The 23,326-nt window shown below is 39.9% G+C and overlaps 3 protein-coding genes across 4 annotated transcripts; 1 reads left to right on the top strand and 2 right to left on the bottom strand.

The window, feature by feature from the left end:
* The first annotated feature begins 163 nt into the window (after nucleotides 1–163).
* On the top strand, nucleotides 164–3,746 carry akr1a1a (aldo-keto reductase family 1, member A1a (aldehyde reductase)). Its single transcript, XM_076890818.1, is given in 8 exon segments — nucleotides 164–288; nucleotides 387–506; nucleotides 1,421–1,572; nucleotides 1,685–1,880; nucleotides 1,956–2,005; nucleotides 2,097–2,246; nucleotides 2,327–2,498; nucleotides 2,752–3,746. Coding segments are annotated over 8 exon segments (975 nt in total). The 5' UTR covers nucleotides 164–207; the 3' UTR covers nucleotides 2,806–3,746.
* Nucleotides 3,366–13,115, bottom strand: vcp (valosin containing protein). Its single transcript, XM_004544496.3, has 17 exons — nucleotides 12,959–13,115; nucleotides 11,061–11,172; nucleotides 10,779–10,951; nucleotides 10,554–10,696; nucleotides 10,305–10,435; nucleotides 10,075–10,206; nucleotides 9,393–9,495; nucleotides 9,062–9,195; nucleotides 8,598–8,733; nucleotides 7,502–7,614; nucleotides 6,936–7,100; nucleotides 6,563–6,685; nucleotides 6,248–6,460; nucleotides 5,791–6,099; nucleotides 5,194–5,349; nucleotides 4,927–5,081; nucleotides 3,366–3,969 (listed from the first exon to the last, which is right to left on the bottom strand). Exons 1-17 carry the CDS (start codon nucleotides 12,973–12,975, stop codon nucleotides 3,864–3,866), a joined length of 2,421 nt encoding a protein of 806 aa, XP_004544553.3. The 5' UTR covers nucleotides 12,976–13,115; the 3' UTR covers nucleotides 3,366–3,863.
* Nucleotides 13,116–13,418: 303 nt separating this feature from the next.
* On the bottom strand, nucleotides 13,419–22,840 carry fancg (FA complementation group G). 2 transcript variants are annotated; one of them, XM_023155427.3, is made up of 14 exons: nucleotides 22,661–22,840; nucleotides 22,014–22,110; nucleotides 20,991–21,116; nucleotides 20,692–20,864; nucleotides 20,145–20,298; nucleotides 18,686–18,816; nucleotides 18,450–18,596; nucleotides 18,092–18,252; nucleotides 17,909–17,975; nucleotides 17,511–17,827; nucleotides 17,387–17,427; nucleotides 17,121–17,294; nucleotides 16,364–16,478; nucleotides 13,419–14,245 (listed from the first exon to the last, which is right to left on the bottom strand). In XM_023155427.3, exons 1-14 carry the CDS (start codon nucleotides 22,727–22,729, stop codon nucleotides 14,152–14,154), a joined length of 1,866 nt encoding a protein of 621 aa, XP_023011195.3. In that variant the 5' UTR covers nucleotides 22,730–22,840; the 3' UTR covers nucleotides 13,419–14,151. The 2 variants fall into 2 exon arrangements, with proteins under 2 accessions (XP_023011195.3, XP_004544554.3); XM_004544497.4 differs by having other exon boundaries at nucleotides 22,014–22,113.
* Between the last annotated feature and the right edge of the window lie 486 nt (nucleotides 22,841–23,326).

Below are 23,326 nucleotides of genomic sequence, written 5' to 3' on the forward strand. Positions count from 1 at the left end.
TAAAGGAATTTGCATATGTAGAGTATATGATTCATACACATGACCCCAGCTGTAGTGCAGATCATGAACTCATATGTGTTTTAATCAGTAACTCAGTGTTAGGACTTGGTCATGATGACCAGACAACTAAGCCTCATATAAGCTCGCGAGTGAAGACCTCACACACTCCTCTTTGTCTTTTCTCCGCCGGGTTCTCAGAGTTGGAGGATGAACACCTTTGTGACTCTCTCGACACGGCAGAGGATGCCCGTGATTGGACTCGGCACATGGAAAAGTACCTCGGGACAGGCAGGGACATAAACACTCACACAGAGTTAGCAGGTCCAACAAATGTTTTTGGACATGGTGGAATTTTAAAGCTTACGTCTGTCTCTGTGTGTTCTCAGGTGAAGCAGGCGGTGCATACAGCTTTAGAGTGTGGATACAGGCACTTTGATTGTGCTGCTGCTTATGAGAATGAAAAGGAGGTTGGAGAGGCTCTGGCTCTCTGGGTGGGTCCAGGAAAGGTGAGCTTTGGTGGTCTTTTAATCAGCTCCAGGTGCCTTTATTCTCTTCACGTCAGCCACATCAGTAGGCTGGTGTGGACATGTGCCATAAAAATACATACAAAAGTAAAAACTACAAATATTTAGCCGAACTTTTCAAAGCAGTCCACATGCTTTCTTGACTCAGAGCTTTAAAAGTGAGCTTTAGAATGATATTAAGAATTGTAGGAGCTATCTGCTGGACCATGTAATAGGGTAGCCTATCAGACACATGCAGTGCTACTGTGAGCAAATTAATTATTATTATTATTATTATTATTTATTTATTTATTTACAATTAAATAGAATTTCCTGGCAGTTATTTCATGTTTCAGGCTTTACAGTGTTAACTGATAAATCTACTGACATTCAGATAAAAAACGGATAAATATTTTCAGTTTAGTCACATAAACAAACAAGATATCTGCTCCTTATCTTACCTGTGAAGTGTTTTTCTGTTGATTGTTGCTGTTGTTTATTAAACCTGAGGGCCACTGCAGGGTGAGAGATGTATGACAGTTTTAGTTATATTTCTGAGGTTAGGAAGCTCTGCCAAGATGTTTTTTCATCTATACTTCTCTCGTGGGTTTTTTGTTGCTTTTTGTTTGTTTTTTTCAAATAAATTTCAGAAACCCAAATAACATAATGTTTCTTTAAAGAAGAGTCCAAAGAGTGTATACAAATCACTGTGTCAGCAAATGGTTTTGAAGAAGTGGTTAATATTTGGTCTGTAAGCCAAAACATGTAGATGAAGATTGGTTTTAACATAGGTTCAAGTCTGCAGTTCACTACCATCAGGCTCAAACTTGTCACTGTCTGTAATGTGCCCTGTTCAAGTGTTTCCCTGTATTCAGAGCAGTCATTGGTTTGTATCCGTGTCATACTTTCCGCTCCAGGCTCTGCAGCGTGAAGAAGTGTTTGTGACTTCCAAACTGTGGAACACCAAACATGACCCCCAGGATGTTGAAGAGGCATGCAGGACCAGTTTAGCAGATCTGGGTCTCTCCTACCTGGACCTTTACCTCATGCACTGGCCCATTGCATTTCAGTGAGTGACTACACACACTCAGTAATGTTAATACGTCTCCATCTGGCTGTAACTGAGCAGAGATTGAATTGTCACTTTACCTGAAGCAGCTATTCAGGTGTGGGCGTTTCAGGAGGGGGAAGGAACTGATGCCTCGAAAGGAAGATGGAAGCATTTGTTATTCTGACACACAATACAGGGATACTTGGACTGCCATGGAGAGCCTCATAGATAGAGGGCTAGTCAAGGCTATAGGTCTGTCCAACTTCAATGCCAGGCAGACTGATGACATCATAAGCATGGCCAGACACAAACCTGTAGTAAACCACGTGCAGCTACATTTTTTCAGCTCTGTTCAAACAAGTCAGTAAACTGTAACTAATAATTGTGTGTCTGTGTTACAGGTTGAATGCCATCCATATTTGTCTCAAGCAGATCTCCTCTCACACTGTCGGTCAGTTTAATGATTGTTTAACATTCAAACTGGCAGTCATCCTTTCTGAGATTAATATGTCAAAGTAACAGGTTTCACACCTCCATCTCAGCTCAGTGGGAGTTTGTGTGACAGCTTACAGTCCTCTGGGCAGTGGAGACAGACCCTGGGCCTCCGCTAATGAACCAAGTCTGCTAGCAGATCCTTGACTGGGAGCCATAGCCCAAAGATACAAGAAGACACCGGCCCAGGAAAACTCAAAGTAATACAATCACCACTAATCCCTTTAACGGTGTCCTCCATTTATTTGACTAATCACATGACTCAATGACTCATTTGCAGGTGGCACATTCAGAGGGGTGTTGTGTGTATTCCCAAAAGCGTGACGCCTTCCAGAATCCAGCAGAACTTGAACGTGTTTGACTTTTCCTTGTCAGAAGAGGACACGAAGAGCATTGAATCCTTCAATCACAACAAGCGTTTCATCGCTCCAACAGTCGAGGTAAGTCACCAAGTCTCCTTGGCACCTAAAAACAATTCTGAACTGCTTCTTCCCCCAGAGCCTAAATATTTAGATGTTTATATACCAAAGCATGAACTATTGTAGTCTCCCTCTGGAGAAGGCTCACAGCTGGTGATTTCAGTAGGTCTTGGATTTTAAACAGTTTCTCAGAAGTGTTTGGAGTTAGTTGGGTATAGTAGTACATTAATAGGCAAATTATTAAAATAAACCACTAACTACAATTTGCATTTGTTTCTACAGAGAGAGAGTGTGGAGAGATGCTGAACATCCTCATTTCCCCTTCCATGATGCTTACTGAGTCTCTAGCAAAGTCGATGTATACTTTTTAAGAAGAGTTGTCACTATGATTAATTTCATAGCAATTTTAGTTCAGTAATTTTGATCAATTTTCACCCCCGTTACATTTTCAGTATGGGGGAAGAAAAAAAGAAAGAAAAAGAAAAAAAATCCAAGCAGCAGTGTTTCTCTCACAGTTACAGTGACACTGTGTGGACAGAAACTGAACAGTATCTTAGCCCAGTGACAGCACTACTGATCACGTCTTTATACTTTCACTCTGCTGGCAGCAGAGAACAGACAGATCTCATCAACTACAAACTGCCCTGTAAAGAGTTTTAGTGTCTGGTAGAAGAAGTAGGAGGGGGGGGGAGGGGGGTGAACCAAACAAAAACTTTGTTACATGCCGTCTTTCTGCAAGATTTACATCTCTGTCAAACAGGCAGATAAATGGCAAATAATACCAGGTACCATAAATGCAGATGATTTAACCTCACTCTGATGAATCAAGTATCTGTTTAACTTAATTTTGTAATGCCTAATATACAAGCAATAAAAAAGCTTAATAGAAACTGACAACAGTTCTGTTTCGTGAGATTTTATTTTCCAACAACATAACCTTGACAAATTTGTAATACATTATATGCTACTGTTTATTTAAAAAAACAAAACAAAAAAAGGAAGTCATTAGCAATATGTTTGTGTTTTTTTTCTCTTTTCTTTCTAGCATAGAATTCCATCACTATAGTCATTCATGTTGGTTGTGATATACTGAGAATGAGGCCACTCAAACATCACCCCCCACCCCAGGAAAAAGAAATCCACAGTCAGTTTTTCCACCTTCCAATTCCAACATCCCCTTACCCCACCCACATCAAAGCCAGGGCAAACCAAGCAGCTACATGCTTTCTCCAAGGGGGGAAAAAAAAAGAAAAAAGAAAAAAAGAGGGGAAAAAAAACAAACCATACAAAAGAAAAAAAAGGAACACATGAAAGAAGCACAAAGTCCTAAAAATGTGGAATCTGGTGAGATTTGTACAGGTGTGATCCCAGTACTGACCACTGTGGGGCAGTGTATGTTTATCCATACAGGTCATCATCATTATCTTCATTGAACACTGGACCGGTGCCAGTTCCACCAGAACCATGGCTTGGACCACTGCCGCCTGCAGCACTGGAGGGAAACCTGAAAGGAAACATTTTTATTTATTCTTTATTCTTACATTCAGAGGAAACTTCTCCAGATATCCTTTAAATACACAGCTGGTTTCAGCTTTTGAGTGTATTAAAGAATCTACTCTATTCAAAATAGTCATATTACAGTTAGAGCTGGGCGATATAAGATTTTTTCATATCATGATATGAGCCACTAAAGCATTTAAGTTTCAAAATAGAACAAACAAAAAGACTACTAAATTGTCACTTAGAAACAAAATATTAATTCTAAAAATTAATCTTAGTTTATTTTACAGAAGAAGAGACAAAATTGACTAACTTATATAATATTGCTTTGGAAGTGCTGTCTGAGATAAATGTTTATGTCAACGGAGTTGGTAACAAGGATCCATTACCTTAATTAGCTGCTTGAATCCTTCATTTTCGACCGTGTTTATTGGTAGCATGTCTTTAGCAAGACAGTAAGCTGTGGCATTCGTTATGTCTCTCAGCTTTTTTGTCATATGGTAAGACGCTGGAGAAAGCAGACTTAATTGACTGTTGCTGCTTCGCAGGGATTCCCCTGGTTGTTTTCGATGACGAATTAGCGCTTTCAGTCAGAGATTGAGCGTGCTCTAGTGGGTGACACTGCTTCAGTTGATAAAAAAGGTTTGTTGTATTTCCAGACTTTGTGGGAACATGCTTTTGGCGCAATTTACAGTGCGTGTTACTCTGTTTTTTTGGTCAGACTTCAAATAGCCGAAATACCTCCACACTACGGAATTTCTCTGGCCTTTCCTTTCGACAATCTCTAGTTTCATTTTTCTATCGAGAAAAAGTTATTTCGCAATACATATTGTTCTATCGCCCAGCTCTAATTACAGTACAATCAATGAGAACTTAGAAGGAATAGCATCCACATTAATGGTTCTTTTCTGCAAAACTTAAAACTACATGACTTTCAAAATTTAGTATGAAATGAAAGTACCTGAAGCTGCCAAAGCCACGGCTCTGCTGCAGTGTCTGAGCGAACATCTCGTATTTGCGAATGTCATTGTCACTGACGGAGCGGCGAGCAAATCGCATTGCCTCTTCAAAGTGGTCCTTCCTGATCTCCGGTACAGGATCATCCTCTTCTACCTCCTATGAAATCAACATTTTATACATGAGAGATCAGAGGCAGCAGCATTGCAATAGTTTGAAGATGCTCATCCTGATATGAAAAAGTGAACACGGAGATAAAACAAGTGCTGACCATAGCTGATGGGTTGGTCTGCCTCTCCCTCTCTCTGCGGATCTCGTTTTCAATGCTCTCCCTGATGGCCAGTTTACACGCCCGCTGGCAGATCTCTGTGAGATCAGCTCCAGAGAAGCCGTTGGTCATCTTAGCCAGGAAGTCCAAGTCCACATCCTATCAAACGGAGACAATGTCAAATTTTAACTTCTATTCAGTTACAATTAGTAAGTCACATTTTTTGTTAGCTACTTTTGGCTGCTCCCCTTGTCACAAGAGGGCCATCATATTGGGCATCTCTGCTGAGGTTTCATTTGGCAGTTTTTACACCAGATGCCACTCCTGATGAAACCTCAAAGGGGACATTTCTATTAATGTTCTAAATTGCTTGTAAGACCATTTCTTAACATCTATCATTGTTCTAATAAACAATCCTGAAGTAATTAGAAGCAAATTTTAAATTTTTAACAAAATGACAACATTTTACAGGAATTCAGCATCAACTGTTTGTATGCTACTTTATGCTACAGTAACTACACCAAGAAAAAAACAAACAAAAAAACAACACAAGAGTTAAGTGGGTATGTCAGTTGTGTGAGTAAGTAGCAGCTTTGTCACCTTGCTGATGGGACTCTTGCGGAGGTTGGCCTTCAGGATGCTGACCCTGCTCTTCTCGTCAGGCAGGGGGATGTAGATGAGCTGATCCAGACGGCCAGGTCTCAGGATGGCAGGGTCGATGATGTCTGGTCTGTTTGTGGCTCCAATGATAAAGACGTTTTTCTTGCTTGACATTCCATCCATCTCAGTCAGGATCTGGTTGATGACGCGGTCTGCGGCTCCACCGCCATCTCCCACGTTGCCACCACGGGCCTTGGCTATGGAGTCCAGCTCATCAAAGAAGAGAACGCATGGGGCTGCTTGACGAGCCTACATGTAGAAGATGAGCACACACATCAAATATACAAAGAAATCTGTCCTATCCAGCACCAAACTGTTAAATGTGACAACTCTGATTTAACAACATTCAAATTCTCTGACATCCAAATGTAACGACAGATATCCTACAAAGTCTCACCTTGTCGAAGATCTCTCTGACATTAGCCTCAGACTCTCCAAACCACATAGTGAGCAGCTCAGGTCCTTTGATAGATATGAAGTTTGCCTGGCACTCGTTGGCAATGGCTTTGGCCAACAGAGTCTTACCACATCCAGGGGGACCATAGAATAGCACACCCTTGGATGGGGTCATGCCAAACTTGAGGAACTTGTCTGGGTGCTCCACTGGGTACTAAATTAAGTACAAGTAAGGGGGGAAACAGTTAGAGACAACACTAAGCCTTCAGTTTACAATGTATCAGTTGTTTCAGACATTTCTAAATGAGGCTCATACCTGCACCAACTCTTGCAGCTCCCTCTTGACATCATCCAGACCACCAATATCCTCCCAGGTAATGTTGGGAACCTCAACAACAGTCTCTCTCAGGGCTGATGGGTTGCTCTGGCTCAGAGCCCACTGGATAACAGAGTTGATCGTGTTAGTATTGACGCCAAAAGGCAACTACTGGCTATGTGAATACCATCTTAGGCCGGAACTGCTGAAGACATCAGACATGCACTTTCTTGAACACAGAACCTGGCATAGCCCCTAATGAAATTTGCATCAAGCCAACTCCAGACTCAGATACATAGTACTGTCCCTACCATGACAGCAACCCTGTATGTAACAGTAACCCCAGTTAACGAAGGAGTATCAGATTGCTTACCTTGAAGTCATCCATGGTGACAGCAAGAGAGTTCATGACTTCAGCATCAATGGTCTCATCCTCCAGGTCAATCAGGTCCATCTTCTTCCTAATGGCCTGCAGAGCAGCCTCAGAGCACAGAGCTGCCAGATCTGCACCCACATGCCCGTGAGTCTCATTGGCTACCTAAAATTGGAAACAGAGAGCTCAACACTTAGGAATTCTTCCCTAGGTTTCCAAGCAATGTGCCTTACATGTGACAAAGACCTACATCTGTAGCTTTATGCAACTCAGCTACTTGATAATGGATGACTGTGTCACAAGGAACAATTATAATACACTGAATGCCAGGCCAAGTACAGTCACTAAGGTTAGCTTGGGAACTGAGTAATGTGAAAGTAGCTCTTCATTAGATAGTATAACAGCAGATTAACAATAGTTACATATAATTACTTAAAACATGTAGTACAATTTTACTTCTTAGTCTCAGGCAATAATAACCATATGGCTATACCCATCGTTCAAGGAATCCGTGTGTTGTATCTTTAAACCACACCAATTACAAGAAAGGAGTTATGTGTACAAACCTGTTCCAAGTCAACATCATCAGCCAGCTTCATGTTCTTGGTGTGAATCTGGAGAATCTCCAACCTTCCAGTAGCATCAGGGATACCAATGTCAACTTCCCTGTCAAAACGCCCTGAAAGTGACAAAGATTAAACCCAAGTATTAGTTTTAATGAGAAACCGTTACATGAATAAGATTATTAAAGTCCAAGAGTAAACTCAAAAGTAAAACTAGCTGTTTATTTAAATACAAACAAGAAAAATTGGTTTTTTGCATTGGTGCATACACCATGTTTCAGGAATGTGGAAACATGGTGTGGGAATTCATGACTGATGTGTTTGCACAGTAACAACCCATCTTAACTTCCTGTTGAGCACATATTGCAGCTGATGCATCCCCCCATCATAGTTCACTGAACATTGTTAAAATAAATAAATAAATAAAACATTTACACCCCATGTTTAGCGCCTCGCTAACAGAGAAGTACAACACTATCTGCTGATGTTACAGAAGTATTTTAGTATGAAGACCAGCATAAATCATTCCATTTAACAGCATTCATATTTGAATGTTCAGAAAACATCCATGTCTAACTCTTTGAAAAGCCTTTGTTAGGATGTTTCTGACAGCTTTGACAAACTGAAGTGCAGAGTTGTGAGAAAGTGACCCACAATTAAACTGCAGACCCCACAAAATCAACACACCAGCAGTTTTAAAACTGCAACGACAAGGTTTTAGGCATTCAAACAGTACTCTTCATGTTATCTAAAAATCTAACAACTTCATGTGCACGAATCTGTTCAAGTAATGATTTAACTTGAAAAATTATATTTTAATTTGCCTGAAGAGAAGCTGTAACGAACATATTCTGACACTGCTGAATATTATGCAAAAATAAATACATAAATAAATGATTAAAGTCTTAAATTTAAGCCTAAATATTGTTTAAAATTACTCTTCACACAAATTTGTAGTGAAATGGTGAGATGTTATAAATTAAATTGCTGGTGTGTTGCTGACTTAACATTTTATGACAAACAGACACACACAAAGTGGATGTTTCTTTAGGTTTTGGCCCATAAAGTAAATTAAAGACATGCTTTAAATACAGTTTACCAAATCTCCTGAGAGCCGGATCAATGCTGTTGGGTCTGTTGGTGGCAGCCATGACAATGACATGAGCTCTCTGTTTCAGGCCATCCATAAGAGTCAGAAGCTGAGAAACAATGCGCCTCTCCACCTCTCCATGAGTCTATTTAAAAAAAAAAACAAAACAGGACATTTTAAATCCCATGTAGAAATTAGAGTGCTGACTGAATTAGAGTACTTAATCAGGTAGTCATCAATACGACAGAGTTTTGGTTCAGGTCGCAGCTGCTAGATTTTTAACACAGTAAAAAATAAACTTCAATAAATACATAAATAATTGCTAAACATTTTGTTTTCATTTCCAAGGTCTATAAACTTTTGCATTTATTTCACAAGAGTCACATAATAAAACTGACTCTGTGTGTGTGTGTATGTGTGTGTGTGTGTGTGTGTGTATTTAGCCACCTATTCAGTTCCATGATCTTGTTTACCTTTTCTCTCTTTGGAGCAATTGCATCAAGCTCATCGATAAAGATGATGGCAGGAGCATTCTTTTCAGCTTCCTCAAAGGCCTTTCTCAGGTTACTCTCACTTTCTCCAGCCAGCTTACTCATGATCTCAGGGCCTAAGACACGGGCAAACAGTTTGAAAAGCAACCCCACCCATAGTATCAGCTACTGATAGGACTCTCATAAATACTCATTTAAATCAATCACAGACATTAAAAAACAAAAACAGCAAACCCTATCTAAATCCACTCCAGCATCAAACAGTCCTAACTAGGATTACGTAGGTATAGAAGAAATAAATTAACGTTCACACCATTAATCAGAAAGAAGAAAGCTCCCGTTTCATTGGCCACAGCTCTGGCAATCAAAGTTTTTCCAGTTCCAGGGGGTCCGTAAAGCAGAATTCCACGCGGTGGCTGTAAATAAGGGGGGTGAGGAATGAAATCAAATTTAAGACAAGATTTTTTTTTCTCTTAAATTGAAAGTATTTTATGACTGATATAAAGGCGGCAGACTGAATCTCTTTGAACTTTGAACCTCTAGTCAACCATTACATGAAACAAACTGAAACTCAAACAAAATATAGAAAGCACTCTTACTATACTTTGATGAAATACTAGAAATGCATACTAGATATGATAAGCATAGCACAGCAGCCCAAAAAAAAAAGAACAAAAAATAAAACAAACAAACAGAAAAAAAAACAACAACACACATACACACAGATGAAGAATACTCTAAAAGTCCGTGTCATTACCAGTAGGTATTTTCCACAGGTCATTCCTGCACAGGTATACTTTTACTGGAACAGATTAGGATCTCTAGGCTGTATAAATTGTTTAGCTGAGTGGGAAAATTGGCCTCATTTTTTTCCAAAAATACAGTTAAAATTCTTACTTTACAATTCTAGAAGAAAGCTAAACCGGATTTTCAATTTACATTTTTTTAAGTTAACTTAAAAAAAAGAAAGAAAGAAATAGCCCCAGCAGTCTCACCTTGACTCCTATGGCCTTAAACAGGGCTGGGTGCCTGAGTGGCAGTTCCACCATCTCTTTGATCTGAGCCAACTGCTTCCTTACTCCTCCAATGTCATCGTAGCCCACTTCATTCAGGGACTCTTCCTCATCCTGCATGTTCAAACACAAGCTGTTCACATTTTTGTGCAGTTGATTTTTTCCATTTCTTTTCGGTACAAGTTAAACCACACACAGTTGCTGCTACCTACCTCTCTCCGAATTGGCTCTCCCTCACAGTGAATGACAGTATCAGGAGCAACGATGCAGTAAGGGGATGGGTCAGTCTCTACCACCTTGAACTCCACAGCACGCATTCCTCCTCTGACCAGGAAAATGTCACCTTGACAAGGTAAAAGTTGAAAACATACAGTTTCAATAGAGTGGTAAGCTGGTGTACCCTGAAAGAGATAAAATATGCAAATAAAACCTCTGGTCTGACAAAAGAAACTGGTACTCACCTTTGCGGATTGGCCTGTAAGCCTCCAAGAAATATGGCTTCAGGTAGACCTCAAACAGGTTGCCAGTAATTCCTTCTACTGTGTCATCTATTGGAAGAACATGAATCCTCTTTCCATACTTCACATCAGGACATGGCTGAATGCTGAGGGAGATAATAGCCTTAAAAACACAAATTTTTCAAAAGTTGTTAAATTTTTTTTATAAAGTTGTGTGCTTTTACATACCTGATGACGTCACCCAGGCGGACCCTCAGATTGTTGCGGACCACCCTGTTCATGCGAACTTTTTCGTCAGAACAGGTGTCATCAGACAGCACAATACACACAGTCTCGCGCCTCTTCTTTCCTTTCATCAGCACTGTGTCTCCACGGAAGAGCTGCAGCTCATCCATTTTGGTCTTTAAACACATTAAACCATTATTTTGTGAATATCAGTGTTACTACCTTTCATGACAAATCAAAGTCTTGAACTTGTTAATAAAGCGATAAACCATTCCAACTATTTACCTGAGAGAGGGAGACCACGCTGTTGTCTTCATTGATGGATTCATCAACAATCAGTCTGTTGGGTCTGTTCTTCTGTTTCAGAATTGCAGTTGCAAGATCATCATTTTTGGATCTATGAGGAACGCAAAATAAAAAGGTCAAACACAATATTTCAGTACCTTTAAGGTCTCATGTGTAGTTTCCACCACTGAAGGAAAAAAAAGTGCTGACCAAGTCAAAATTTGAGGTTACCATCTCAAAATCTTGATTTTTTTCTGAGATAATCAATTGAAATGTTAACGACGCTTTGCCTGGCAATTTTTTTTCAAGCCCACGCATATTATATACATTACAATAAATAGAAAAGGAAAACTAGTAAATAAAAACAGTCAAATGTTATCATTACCATGTCATAGAACAAGTCAATTTTAAGTGTAGTAACATCATTAATAAAGTTGATGAAACTGGCTCAAAAATTACTGTGCACACTGTGAAACTTGTAACAGTTTCTGGCTTTGTCTTTGGGGAAATGCAAAGCACTTTTTTCTACCCTGTTTTGAAAGAAACTTTAATAATGGAGTCAATAATGTGAACTCCTTCAAAAGTTGCTTGTGCAACACTGTAAAAACCACACTGGCATGTCTAGTACTCAAATGGGAGTTCTTGTACAATAAAATTTTGGTACCTTGTGTTGTTACTGCAAATGCTTAAGTTGTGTACGTCAGTGTATTGTTTGTAGACTTTTATAATGACCCACAGAAATAAGTATTATAAATGTAATTTACAGGATGTGGCAGAAACCCCCATTTTATATTCCATGCCCATGTTTCTACATTAACTCTTGTAATTAAGCACTTATGACCAACTTTGAGGTATTCAGTGCAAACAGGTCGTTTACACAACTCGCCGATTGTGATTCAGTGCTACATACGGATAATTCACGCCATCATTCGTACATTCAAAATATTAAAATAAAATATATGGGTATAATATCACCAATATGATTCTGTAAAAGTCCGGGACAGTTTATATGGTTTCTCTTTCATGTTGTTAGCACGCTAACCGTAGCTTTTGCGCTAACACACTGGCGAGTAAGCGAGCCCAGATGACACAGCAAAAGAATTAGAAAAACTTTGTTAGCTAGGTCCTCCCTAAGCACTCATGCTACAAATGTAGCGTGAGTTTTCAGACGTTAGCTACCAACGTAATCGTGGGGTACATATTGCTTACATGTATTATTTCATTACTGTTCAGCTAACGGCAAATAGAATCCAACTAAACTGAGAGGCATTTGAAATGAGTGTCCAACACTGTTAGCCTGCTAGCTTGTTTGTACTGTGCAGCTATAGCTTTAAAGATAGCCATTTAGCTGCCTAGCGTTTTCTTTACTAAAGCCTTTAACAGGTAACATGGGTTTATGCCATTTACTGAGCTCATTTATATTCGCTGTAATGAAAATCTGATAACCAATCTAAAAACGGGCCATTCACCGGTGGGTAGGCCACTGTGTCGGTATGATGTGTGATGGTGGATGGCTGTGGCCTTGCCAGTGCTGCTAAGCTAATGTTAGCATTCAAACACGACAGCGATGACTGCGCTTTGTCACACAGCTGGCTAACGCTCAGCACCGTTAACCGGTCAACGACAACGGCCTGAATGACAACAGTTAGACAAATGTCAACAATCATAGGGAATTGTACAATTGTGAGAACTACACTGTTACGTTAACCAACGGACAAAAGTGCGGAGGATGAAGTGACTGACCCCATTAGCTACCCTGTTAGCAATGTATTAGCATTCCAGCTAACTTTAATAAACTAACGTATTTTAACTTACATTAGGTAATTAAAAGGGATTTGTTGGTTGGTCTTTTTTTCGAAATAAACATTGTCTGAATACACTATGATAATTATACTCACTCCCCTCCCGAAGCCATGGTCGTCCAACCTGGATTACAATTAATAAATAAATTCTAGCTAAATGTTTAAGAAGCTTAACCGGTTCTCTGCTCAACCTTCTCTGTGATTTCACGCGAAAGAGCAGCGGTTTCCGTGCTTTCTTTACACTTATACCATGAACTGGATGCATCCTTCATTCTGATTGGCTAGCGGTTGTCTGTCAAACCCATCAACCAATCAAAAAATTGGAGTTTGTTGTTACCGAGTCTTTTGGACGAAGGTTTTTCTTCTTATTGGTCCTTCGACTGAATTCAGCCACCCAATTAACTTTCACCGCGTTGATATAGAATAATCACCAAAATATGAAATTGACTCTTTCTGTTGGTAACAGCAAATGTGTAAGATTAAATTTATGGAAGACAGATAACACATGTATACACACACTTTCAAGGTAAATAATGCATTTTTTCCAAGAAAAACAACAGGATATACTTCATTTATTCAATTAAAAAAAAAAAATGAGACAAGATGTTAGATAGCAATACATTTTTGTAGCTTGAAATTTGATCAAAGACATCCTAAGTAAATTATGTTCCCTTAATGGATTGTCGGCTAACCCATCCACAACACCTCATTCCAAACTTTTTTAACACCAGCCATCACACAGTCTGATATATGGTATACATCATTTATCAAGGCAGTCCATCATGTAATGATCAATGTCCAGTTTATCTTAATGGAGATGCTGATGGAACCGTTGTCAGCTAGAGTGTGGTATGGTAACTAAGCTGAGTATTATACTGGAGGAACTGGCATGACAGATACTTTTCCCTGTATGGTGTGTGGAGGGGGGACTGCAGTGTAGCTCGTAGTTTTTTTTGCTTAACCGTTTTTGAAAATTCAGCTGACAGTGCATGTACAGCATATTAAAGGTTTGCTGATGTAGAGAGAACTTTATTGGCTAGATCACCTCACCAGACTTTTCTTTCTTAAAGGCAGTTCAGCAACTCCAAACAATGCATGCCCTAATCTTCCATCATTTCATGCATACAATACACATACACTGTGCCCATCCTTAGTTTCAAATGCTTACAGTAAGCTTTATTTTATTGTCCCTGTAGGTCCATGTTTGTATGGCGTGTGAAATGAAACCCATAGCAAAATCGATCCAGCTCATTAAGTCACAAGTAATTCTTCTTTTGTCTCCAGTCTGATTAGGTAAGGCCAAGTTCCTGTATTCTAAAGCGCAACTCCACAGAGTCCAACAAAGGGCCAGACTGAGGATCCTGTAGGTACAAAGGCAGTTTTCTGCAACACAGACAAAGATTAGAGTCATCATTGCATAGCTAATGTATCTGCATATAGAGAAGTGATTAAACTATCAATCCTAGGGAAAGAGGCAGGGAAGACCCTGGTGAGGTCAGACAACCTTCCACGTAGTTTCATCACAAATTAACATAACATGTGTGTCTGTGGGAGGAAGCCAGAATACCCAGAGAGAGAGCCTGCAAACTGTCAGCTTGTATTTTGTGAGGTGACAGTGCTGACCTCTGATAACCACTGGAATAACATCCTGGTCGGGCCAAGTATGTTAAACTCCTGCTTGGCAATCCAGCTAAATCAAACTCCACTTTGTGTGTGTAATTAGAAATGATCTCAAATCCCTTTTGAGTGCTTGTTCTTATTTACATGCAATTTCCAACAAAAAACAACAAGAGCGAGAACAAACAAATTGTCACCTTGTGACTGACTGTCAACCAACAACAATGAAGTTGCTGTTTCATTCATGCTCTATTAAGCCATAAGATGTAATCACTTAATTTTAATTCATCTTTAAGCTTTCTAAGCCACTTTATTTGTCTCCAACTTTTTTTAGCAATAAGCTACAGACCAACACCTGAAGGAGTGTCAATCCCTGTGCAATTTATTGAGAAACTGCACCGTGTAGCTACAGCACAAATTCCTGATTTATTTAGCTCGTCCTTGACCCTAACTAAACGTTTGTGTCTAAGTTGAAGAAATCTCCTCAAGGCATTTGAGAGAAATTGCTTTCATGAGAGTGGAAGGAATATACAAACAGCCGGAAAACATTTGCACATAGCGAGAGAAATTGACTGAACCACAGAGGACTAGCGATGGCAATGTTAAGGCTAACTCTTTAATACACATTTGACCTTATATTACCTGGTAACATTTTTTTGTGTATACTAGCAACAAAAAAATGGCACAGCAGTATTTTGGACACATCTGAAACTGTGCTGTAGAGAAGGTTATTGAACAAACTGTGATCCACCACGGATAATCCTGACCACCCCTGCAGAATTTACAGGACATGCAGCTGAAAACCTTATCCAAACAGGCTAATGTAGGTCCTCGCCATAAACACAGATAAAGGAAATCTTTAAAGCTCACCCAGTATCTCCAGATCACAATACATCTGACTAGCTGATCTAACCGTCCACCATATTTTACACTGTCTGACATTTGATGTACTTACTACATTTACACCATTACTGGTTCATTTTATTTTATTGATTTTGATCCATTTTATTATTGTGTGGTGCAATTGTGTGATGTTGTATTGTTATTATTGTTATAATAAGCATTTTACATTTGTACTATTTAAATTTCTTTCGAGTTATATTTTTACCTACCGAGTTTCTTTTTTTCTCTTTATCTTTATTTAACTTTCTATCATTTCTACCTTAATGCATTATTCAGATTTTCTTGAAATACTGAAGGCTGTTGTAACTCAGGAATTTCCCAACTTATGGGATATATAAAGCACATCTAATGCTTTATAAATATTGCTGTGAATAGGAGTTAAAAGATGTCCACATCTATTGAAATTAATGTTGAAATGATTCTGCTATCGAGTTGTGCCCTAGCCTGGAAATCTATGTGGTTACAGCAATCTGACAGCAGAAGGGTTATTAACATTATGAAAATTCACTGAATGCAAATTGAGGAAAAGCTTTGAATGTGACTTTATCAAAAGACTGAAACAGTGGCACTGGTATAGCTACATATTATACTGTGGTATTGAGAAACCTGCAAAATAAAAATAAAAATGCATGAATTGTATAAAACTTGCCAAATTCCAAGGTGTGAGTGCCTGTCAGTAGATGCAGCTAAGATATCAGTATGAGAGGCCAGTATGACATCCTTCCTGGATAAAAACATCAATGACCCAGTTTTAAGAAAAAAAACCAAAAAACCTAGGTGACATCCTTTTCGAGCTGTTGTGTTCACAAGATATTCAGAAAACTTGACCTCTAACCTTGACCTTATCATGCTCCCCAACTGTGTCCCGGAGTTCCAGTCACCATAGGATCAAATATCTTCTACAGTATGACGTACAGCAGTTAACATTATAAACTTCAAATGTAGCGACGGCATTTAACAATACAAGAATGAAAGCCTTACTCCACTGAGGTCTGAGTCGTGAGGCTCCAGGTCTTTTCCCAGCAAGCTGCTGCCTCGTGCTTCCTGCCAAGCCTCCATAGCACCTCACCGCACCACAGCCCAGCTCCTGTATAATCTGAGACAACACATACAGCACAACAACGTGTTATAGCACAATACCATGTAAATCAAATCCACACTCAATACAATCCTGTGGTCTACAGTGTTATGGCCCCTCCCCTTTTTGTCTCTGCAGGGTTTCCTCCTGCAGAGGACAGTAGTGGAGAGGGTCATTGGGATAACTGGTTTACACATGTGTAGCATATTCCACATGGTTTAAGCAGGCCTGAGCTCCTAGGAATGACACCTCCAGATTTTGTTTTTGTTTCCTCTTTCACACCGATGCCAACATCAGCACATACATGTAATGCTCATCCGTGCATCCATGTAATGACTGATACTTCTGACTCCTCATACCTCATGTTTATTAGTTTTCTTTATGGTAAATAAAACAATGATGAGCAATACAACTTGTCTTGTGTCCCCTATTTGTCACTGAGTGTGGGCCAATAGTGAAGAACAATGTGATAAATGTTACATATAAGAAAAAAAGTATTAAATACACTGATGTATAAGATTAGGAGTCTATGACTTATATTATTTTCTCTTTGTATGACCAGCTAGCTACAATGACAGAGTACTGCTGATATATCAAATGTCAGAAATAGCTTCAACTTCTGCTATTCACAGGATTAAGTTACAGCTGTGGCGTGTATACCTGGGAAGGCCTGCAGGCTGAGCTGGAGGTCCCTCAGCGCCTCTCTCAGCTGGTCCATCTGGGTGAAGCTGATACCCCTCCATGCTAGTGAAAGCCCCTTCATTCTTTGCAGGGTGCAGAGATCTTTCCCATGCTTAACATTCACATCTGCAGCAGGGATCTGTGGTTGGAAATCTGTAATCGACCATAAAATACAGAAAATAACAGAAAGACAGAAAAAAAGGCAAAAGTCTCCCAAGTATTTATAAACTCATTAAGGTATTCACCTCTGTTTTTTAAGTGCACCTTCACCAGCAGGTTGATGCACCTGTAATACAGAATGCAGTGTTTTGTTTTGTTTTAATAACTGAATTACGCTGAAACAAGTAAAATTACTTTCATCTCTCACACCTCGTGTAATGAGTCACAGCTTGTTTCCAGTCCTTCAAGTGAGCGTGGCAGTGACCCTGGACGAGGTAGGCAGCTGCAGCCCAGAGGAGCATCGCCACTTTATCTTCACCCTCCACACTCAGACCCCTCGCGTCTCCTCCAATTCCTTCCTCTGGCTCTTCCAACACCACTTTCTCTGGTACCAGCTCCAGTGTCGTGCTGATGACTTCATTGCAGAACGCCATACAATCTGCAGGACGCCGGGTAAAGAGCAAGGCAGTGCCAGCCTCCAGGTAAAGCTCCGGCATCCTGGGTAGGACAGAAACCTCAGCATCAACCTGAGGCAAACAAATACATGTCATTGAACCCATTAAGGAGAATTGAATTGTGATTTTGTTTGTTATTATTTTCACTCTTACTGCATGTTGATCCTCTGAGTGAAGAGCAGCCAGCAGATCCAGATAATGTTCAACACCCTCAGTAACCCTGCAGAAACATCAGCAACACTCCACTGTTAATACAAGTATACTTTTGTCCTCCTCTCTATTGGCATTTTCTGTTTTGGAGTAGAGGTCAGCAAGCATCCCTGCTGCTCTTCTTACCTGCCACTGAGCACACATTTGAGGGCAAGGCTGTAAAGGACACTTAGGGCAGACGGGACTGAAAGCAGCCTGCTTAGTGATTGGCTACTGAGGAGTAAGGACGGAGAGAGGGGTTGGATACCTCCCAGAACGGGCTCTGTAGCAGGGGGCAACATCAAAGTCTGTGGGAAAAGATAGGTCTGATGTTTGATGCAGGCCTGAATTTAACTGAAAATATGTCAGTGATCAAAATAAACTTCTTTATCTTCATCTGTGAGGCTTCTAACTTAAAAATATATGTACATGCAGGGATTACCGGCATCCTTTCTCTCGTCTGCATGTATGGCCTTTATGTGGAGAGTGTATGTGCATCACTCACTGAGTGCAGTAGGCGAAGAGCCTGTATCTCAGCCTGTGTGTTTCCCAGCTGTCTATAGATGAGCATGCTTCGGTACAGAGCACACACACAACGGGAGTCTGTCTCGAGTGCCCTCTTGTAACACTGCAGTGCCATCTGTGGGCGGTTCTAGAGACAATCGGAAAGACAAACATTAACTTAAGACAACTGCTTAAAGGCTGCTCTTTTGTTTATATGATTACAGTGCATGTGTATACCATATGAGCGAGGCAGGAGCCTGAAAGAAGGTGTGTATATGCCACTAGAGCCCTGGTAGCTGGCAGGGCAGAAGCCGCCTGTAGATCAGACAACGCTTCTGAACTCCGACCCTCATTCAGCTTTTCTGCACCTTTTTTAAACATGTGGAGTCACACAGAGGAAGTCTATGAATACATCACAGTCATATTTCACCATCATCAGTGTTCATAGCTGTCGCTAGTGTAAAAAGACACATTAGCAACCAGTGTTGGTCAAGTTACTTGAAAAAAGTAATCAGTAACTAATTACTGATTACTTCCCCAAAAAAGTAATCCCGTTACTTTACTGATTACTTATTTTCAAAAGTAATTAATTACTTAGTTACTTTTTAAAAACACGATTTACAACCTGAATAGGTGATAAAGCGATAGATCTTTCAGCCCAATTCTACTTTTTCTACATAATCCATCATACAAAATGTAATCAAATGGAAAAGTCCCTTTTTAAAACTTGTTTTATTAGTTTTAATCTTTTAACTTTATGCATCAAGCAAAAATTTAATTAAATGCAACATTCTCTGACTGGAAGAAATTTGTTTAATATTTAAACCTATTTTGTGCACATTCCAGCACATAAAATAATTTTTTTTGTGTGTGTTTACACTCACTCTTTCAAATAGATGCAAGTAAAACACAGCAGAAAATAAATAAAGTCAAAGACTAGCGGTCCTTTTGCTCTATTTTCACCTGTAAAGCAGGAGTTGGGTAGGCGGAGGTTTACCCTGGTGCAGGTGTGCCGCAGCGGTCAGTGGAAGAATCCGCGAGTTTCTCTGTGAGTTTCACATTACGTCATAGCGCACTCGGTGCTTGCTTGGAAGTTTAGGGTTTTTTTTCGCTGTAAAAAGAAGTTTTCTTCCCACGCACAACGGACATTAATGTTTTTGTCACTTTTTATGGAATCAAACTCAAAGTAAGGTCAGTGCTTCCACGCTTTAAACGCTGCACGCTCATACTCTCTCCCGTACTCGATATATGATCCATTGTTGATCTGCACACAGCTGCTGCCACGAACGTCGCACTCGCTTATGTCACTGTCATGAGACACTCTCGCAAAAAAAAATCACGGTTTTAGTAACGCAGTAACGCAGCGTTCCTACGGGAAAGTAACGGTAATCTAGTTACCGTTTTTGCAATAGTAATCCCATACTTTACTCGTTACTTGAAAAAAGTAATCGGATTACAGTAACTGCCCGTCTCTGTTAGCAACACACAAACCTTTAAACATGTCACAAATACTGATTTTGGAAGCATGTAATAATAGTTTGCTGACAAGGGATCACCGAGGTGAAATGTTAATTTGCAAAGCAGAGAGGAGAAATCTACACTATGACTTATGCCTTATTAATTATGGTAGCATGAGCAGAAACAACTATAACTGAGCCTCAAAAATACATTGCTAAAAAGCATGAATGTAGCCAACCTTGAGCAATGGAAGTGCAGATCTGTAATAATTCGGTAAGCCTTTTCGGTTCCATCACCAACAGAGGACTCTTTGACAACCTTCCTTTTGCCTCGCTTGGACTGCAATCCCCAACTCCATCACATACTATCTCACAAAGAGAAGACATCTGCTCCTGCATGACATGAAAAAATACAATAACTGAATCATTTTAAACAAGAACAAAAACAAATCCAAGATCAAACTTCCATCTCCACTCGACAGATGGGGACTGCACACAGGTCTTTAAATGCTTATACACTGTGGAGTATCATCAATGTAGTTTGTATTACATGCAGTGACAGAAAACACTGGGATAGCATGAATCCAACAAATAACTGTGGGAAAATAGTTTCTACCAACTCTGTGTCAGGTGACAAAGAACAAGTCAAAATCAGCACAGTGATTTTTCCCATATAAAGCAGTTAAACAGGCATCTCATGTGGCTAATCAATGCATAGATCCTATAGTTTGTTTAAAACTAAAAAGAAAGTAGAAAGGCGTGGACATAACCTAAAAATCATCTTACCTGTAATTCCCCTATATTTTCTAGCTGGCATTTGGCCAGCCATAGTGCCCACTGCAGACAGAGGAGGTACAAAACATGAGGATGCAAAGCTGTGTTTCCCGCTGATTTAAGCCCTGCTCTCCACAGCACAAGCGGATCAGAAGTATCAGCGTTATTTCCTGTCACCTGTAACACTGTAAAGAAGAATGGCAGGCTGTAAAATTCACACTTGAGAATCTCTGAACTTACAAAAACTTGGATTTGTGGCATTAGTTCCTGAATCGTATCATATATGGCCATTTTTTCACATAGAGGCCTACCTCGCTCAGTGGCTTCTTTGAGGAGCAGCTCAGCTTCTGAAAATTGAGACTGAGCAGTAAAGCATACACACGTATTATACACCAATGCCAACTCCAGCTGCGAGTGATCTACATGAGGAGGAATACCTGCAGAAGAGAGACGCGTAGAAAGAAGCTGCATTGAGGTAAATTATACGGTGTCATGACTTCCTTTTTTAAATATATATTTGTCACACTTGCATGTTTCAGATCATTAAACTAATTTCAATATTAGACAAAGATAAACTGAGTAAATCAGAAATTTTTTTTATTAAACCTTCAAAAAGTTCAACCTTTCATTTCATCAGCCTACAAAATATTCTCCTGTCTTGGGGATCGAGAAGTCTTTGTGTTTGAGCAGTGGTTTTCTCCTTGAACTCTCCTATGGATGCCATTGTTGCCCAGTCTCTTTCTTATTATTGAATCATCAACTCTGACCTTAACTGACGTATGAAGTCTGCAGTTCTTTAATGTTGTTCTGGGGTATTTTCTGACCTCCTGGATGAGTCGTCGCTGCACTCTTGGAGTAATTTTGGCCTCCTGGTCACTCCTGAGAAGTTTCCCCACTGTTCCAAGTTTTTCTCCATTTGTGTATGATGGCTCTTACTGTGGTTCACTGGAATCCTAAAGCCATAGGAAATTTCTTTGTAGCCCTTTCCGGACTGAAGGATGTCAGTGAATTTGTTTCTCGGGTGGTTCTTTGGGTCGTGGCATGATGTGTTGCTTTTTGAGAACTTTTCACTTTGTCAGACTGTTTTAATTTAAGAGATTTCTTGATTCAGCTGGTCTGGCAGTAATCAGACCTGGGTGTGGCTAGTGAACCTATTCTCAGCTTTCCGAGGTGGGTAGGTTTGGATAGCTTTTTTTATTGAATAGCTCTTAATAAATGAACTAATCATTTACATTTAAAAAATGCTTTTTTGTATTTACTCAAATTATCTGTGTCTAATATTAACATTTGTGATGATTTGAAAAATAAAATGTGACAAATATATCACATAGTACCTTGGATTTTCCTCAAAAGTTTGTGAAATTCAGAGGAACACCACCTCAGGCTGGACTGCCTGTGGTCTCGGCTCACAGCACCTCCAGCTGCCTCCTGCTGCTGAAACAATCAAGTGAAAGCAAAATGACACCATGATCAGGATGTACCACAGTGTTGGATAAATTTATGTCAGATACCTTCATGAGAGTATTTTTGAGAGCACTTCACATTGCAAACTACCATCATGAGGGATACCCCCTACTCCTTTCTTATGTTTGGTATAAGTGGCTTTGTGTAACTTAACGCTGTTCTACATCTCCAATAATAATCCAAAACAATATCATAAAGAAGACTTCATGACTTGTTCTCCAGGTAGAGTATTTTACATAATTGTATAACACCTTAATACATACGCAAACCTCTTCTATTTCTGTATTATGTTACGGTAGGGAGGCTAATATACAATCATTGAAGAAAAAGACAGCACAGAAGGACTTCAGTCTGTCAGGAGAAAAACTGGCTCTGTTTTACATTTTAGCACATGAATTAAACTATGAGATTTTTGGTCATCTAATCTATTCGCAGTTACAGTTTTATTTGATGTTAGTATTGCTAATTAATCGCAGAGCTGTGATTAAATGTAGACCTGCTAGCCGGCCTTACCCACCTTACACTTATTTACCAACTCGTTGTTCTCCTGACTCCACTTCTCGAGTAAAGAGGGCGGCTGATACATTTTAACCACACATCACATCGGTGTTTGGTGAAAAAGCTGGAGTGGTTTCGTTTGAACTTTCCCTCGTTTGTGAAAGAGAAGCGAGCAACACAGGAAATAAAACGTTACAGGCTGAGTGGCAGCGGGGCTCTGCTGCCCCCTGTGGACACATGTGGGGATGACACCGGCATTCTGCTGACTGACCAGCAGGTGGTGCTGTAACGGAGTCAAGTTTAGATGCTTTCTAGAAAGTTCAATCTCTGGGTCTGGCAGAGCCATGATCAAGCTGTGAGCTACTTCTCTATGGTCAGTAAATTTCCACAGTTACAAAGCTATTTTTTATTATCTGCATGACTGCTGTGTAGTTCTGAAAAAAAAAGCATCAGCCTCAGTTACATGTATAAACATGCATGCACACATACTCAAACACACAGAAGTCTAATGTAAGGAAACACTATCTAAACCTTAATTGAATTACAGCTGATTCATCCGTTAGACTTCGGACTACCATTTTTCTGGATGTCATTCCCAAGGTGACTCCCTGTTTTGTCCCCCAGTTCCAGTCACACCCTGTCATCCCTCCTTCAGTGCATCCACTTGTTCCCTGACGACTGTGTT

This window comes from Maylandia zebra, linkage group LG12 (assembly GCF_041146795.1).
Source record: "Maylandia zebra isolate NMK-2024a linkage group LG12, Mzebra_GT3a, whole genome shotgun sequence".
NCBI lineage: Eukaryota > Metazoa > Chordata > Actinopteri > Cichliformes > Cichlidae > Maylandia > Maylandia zebra.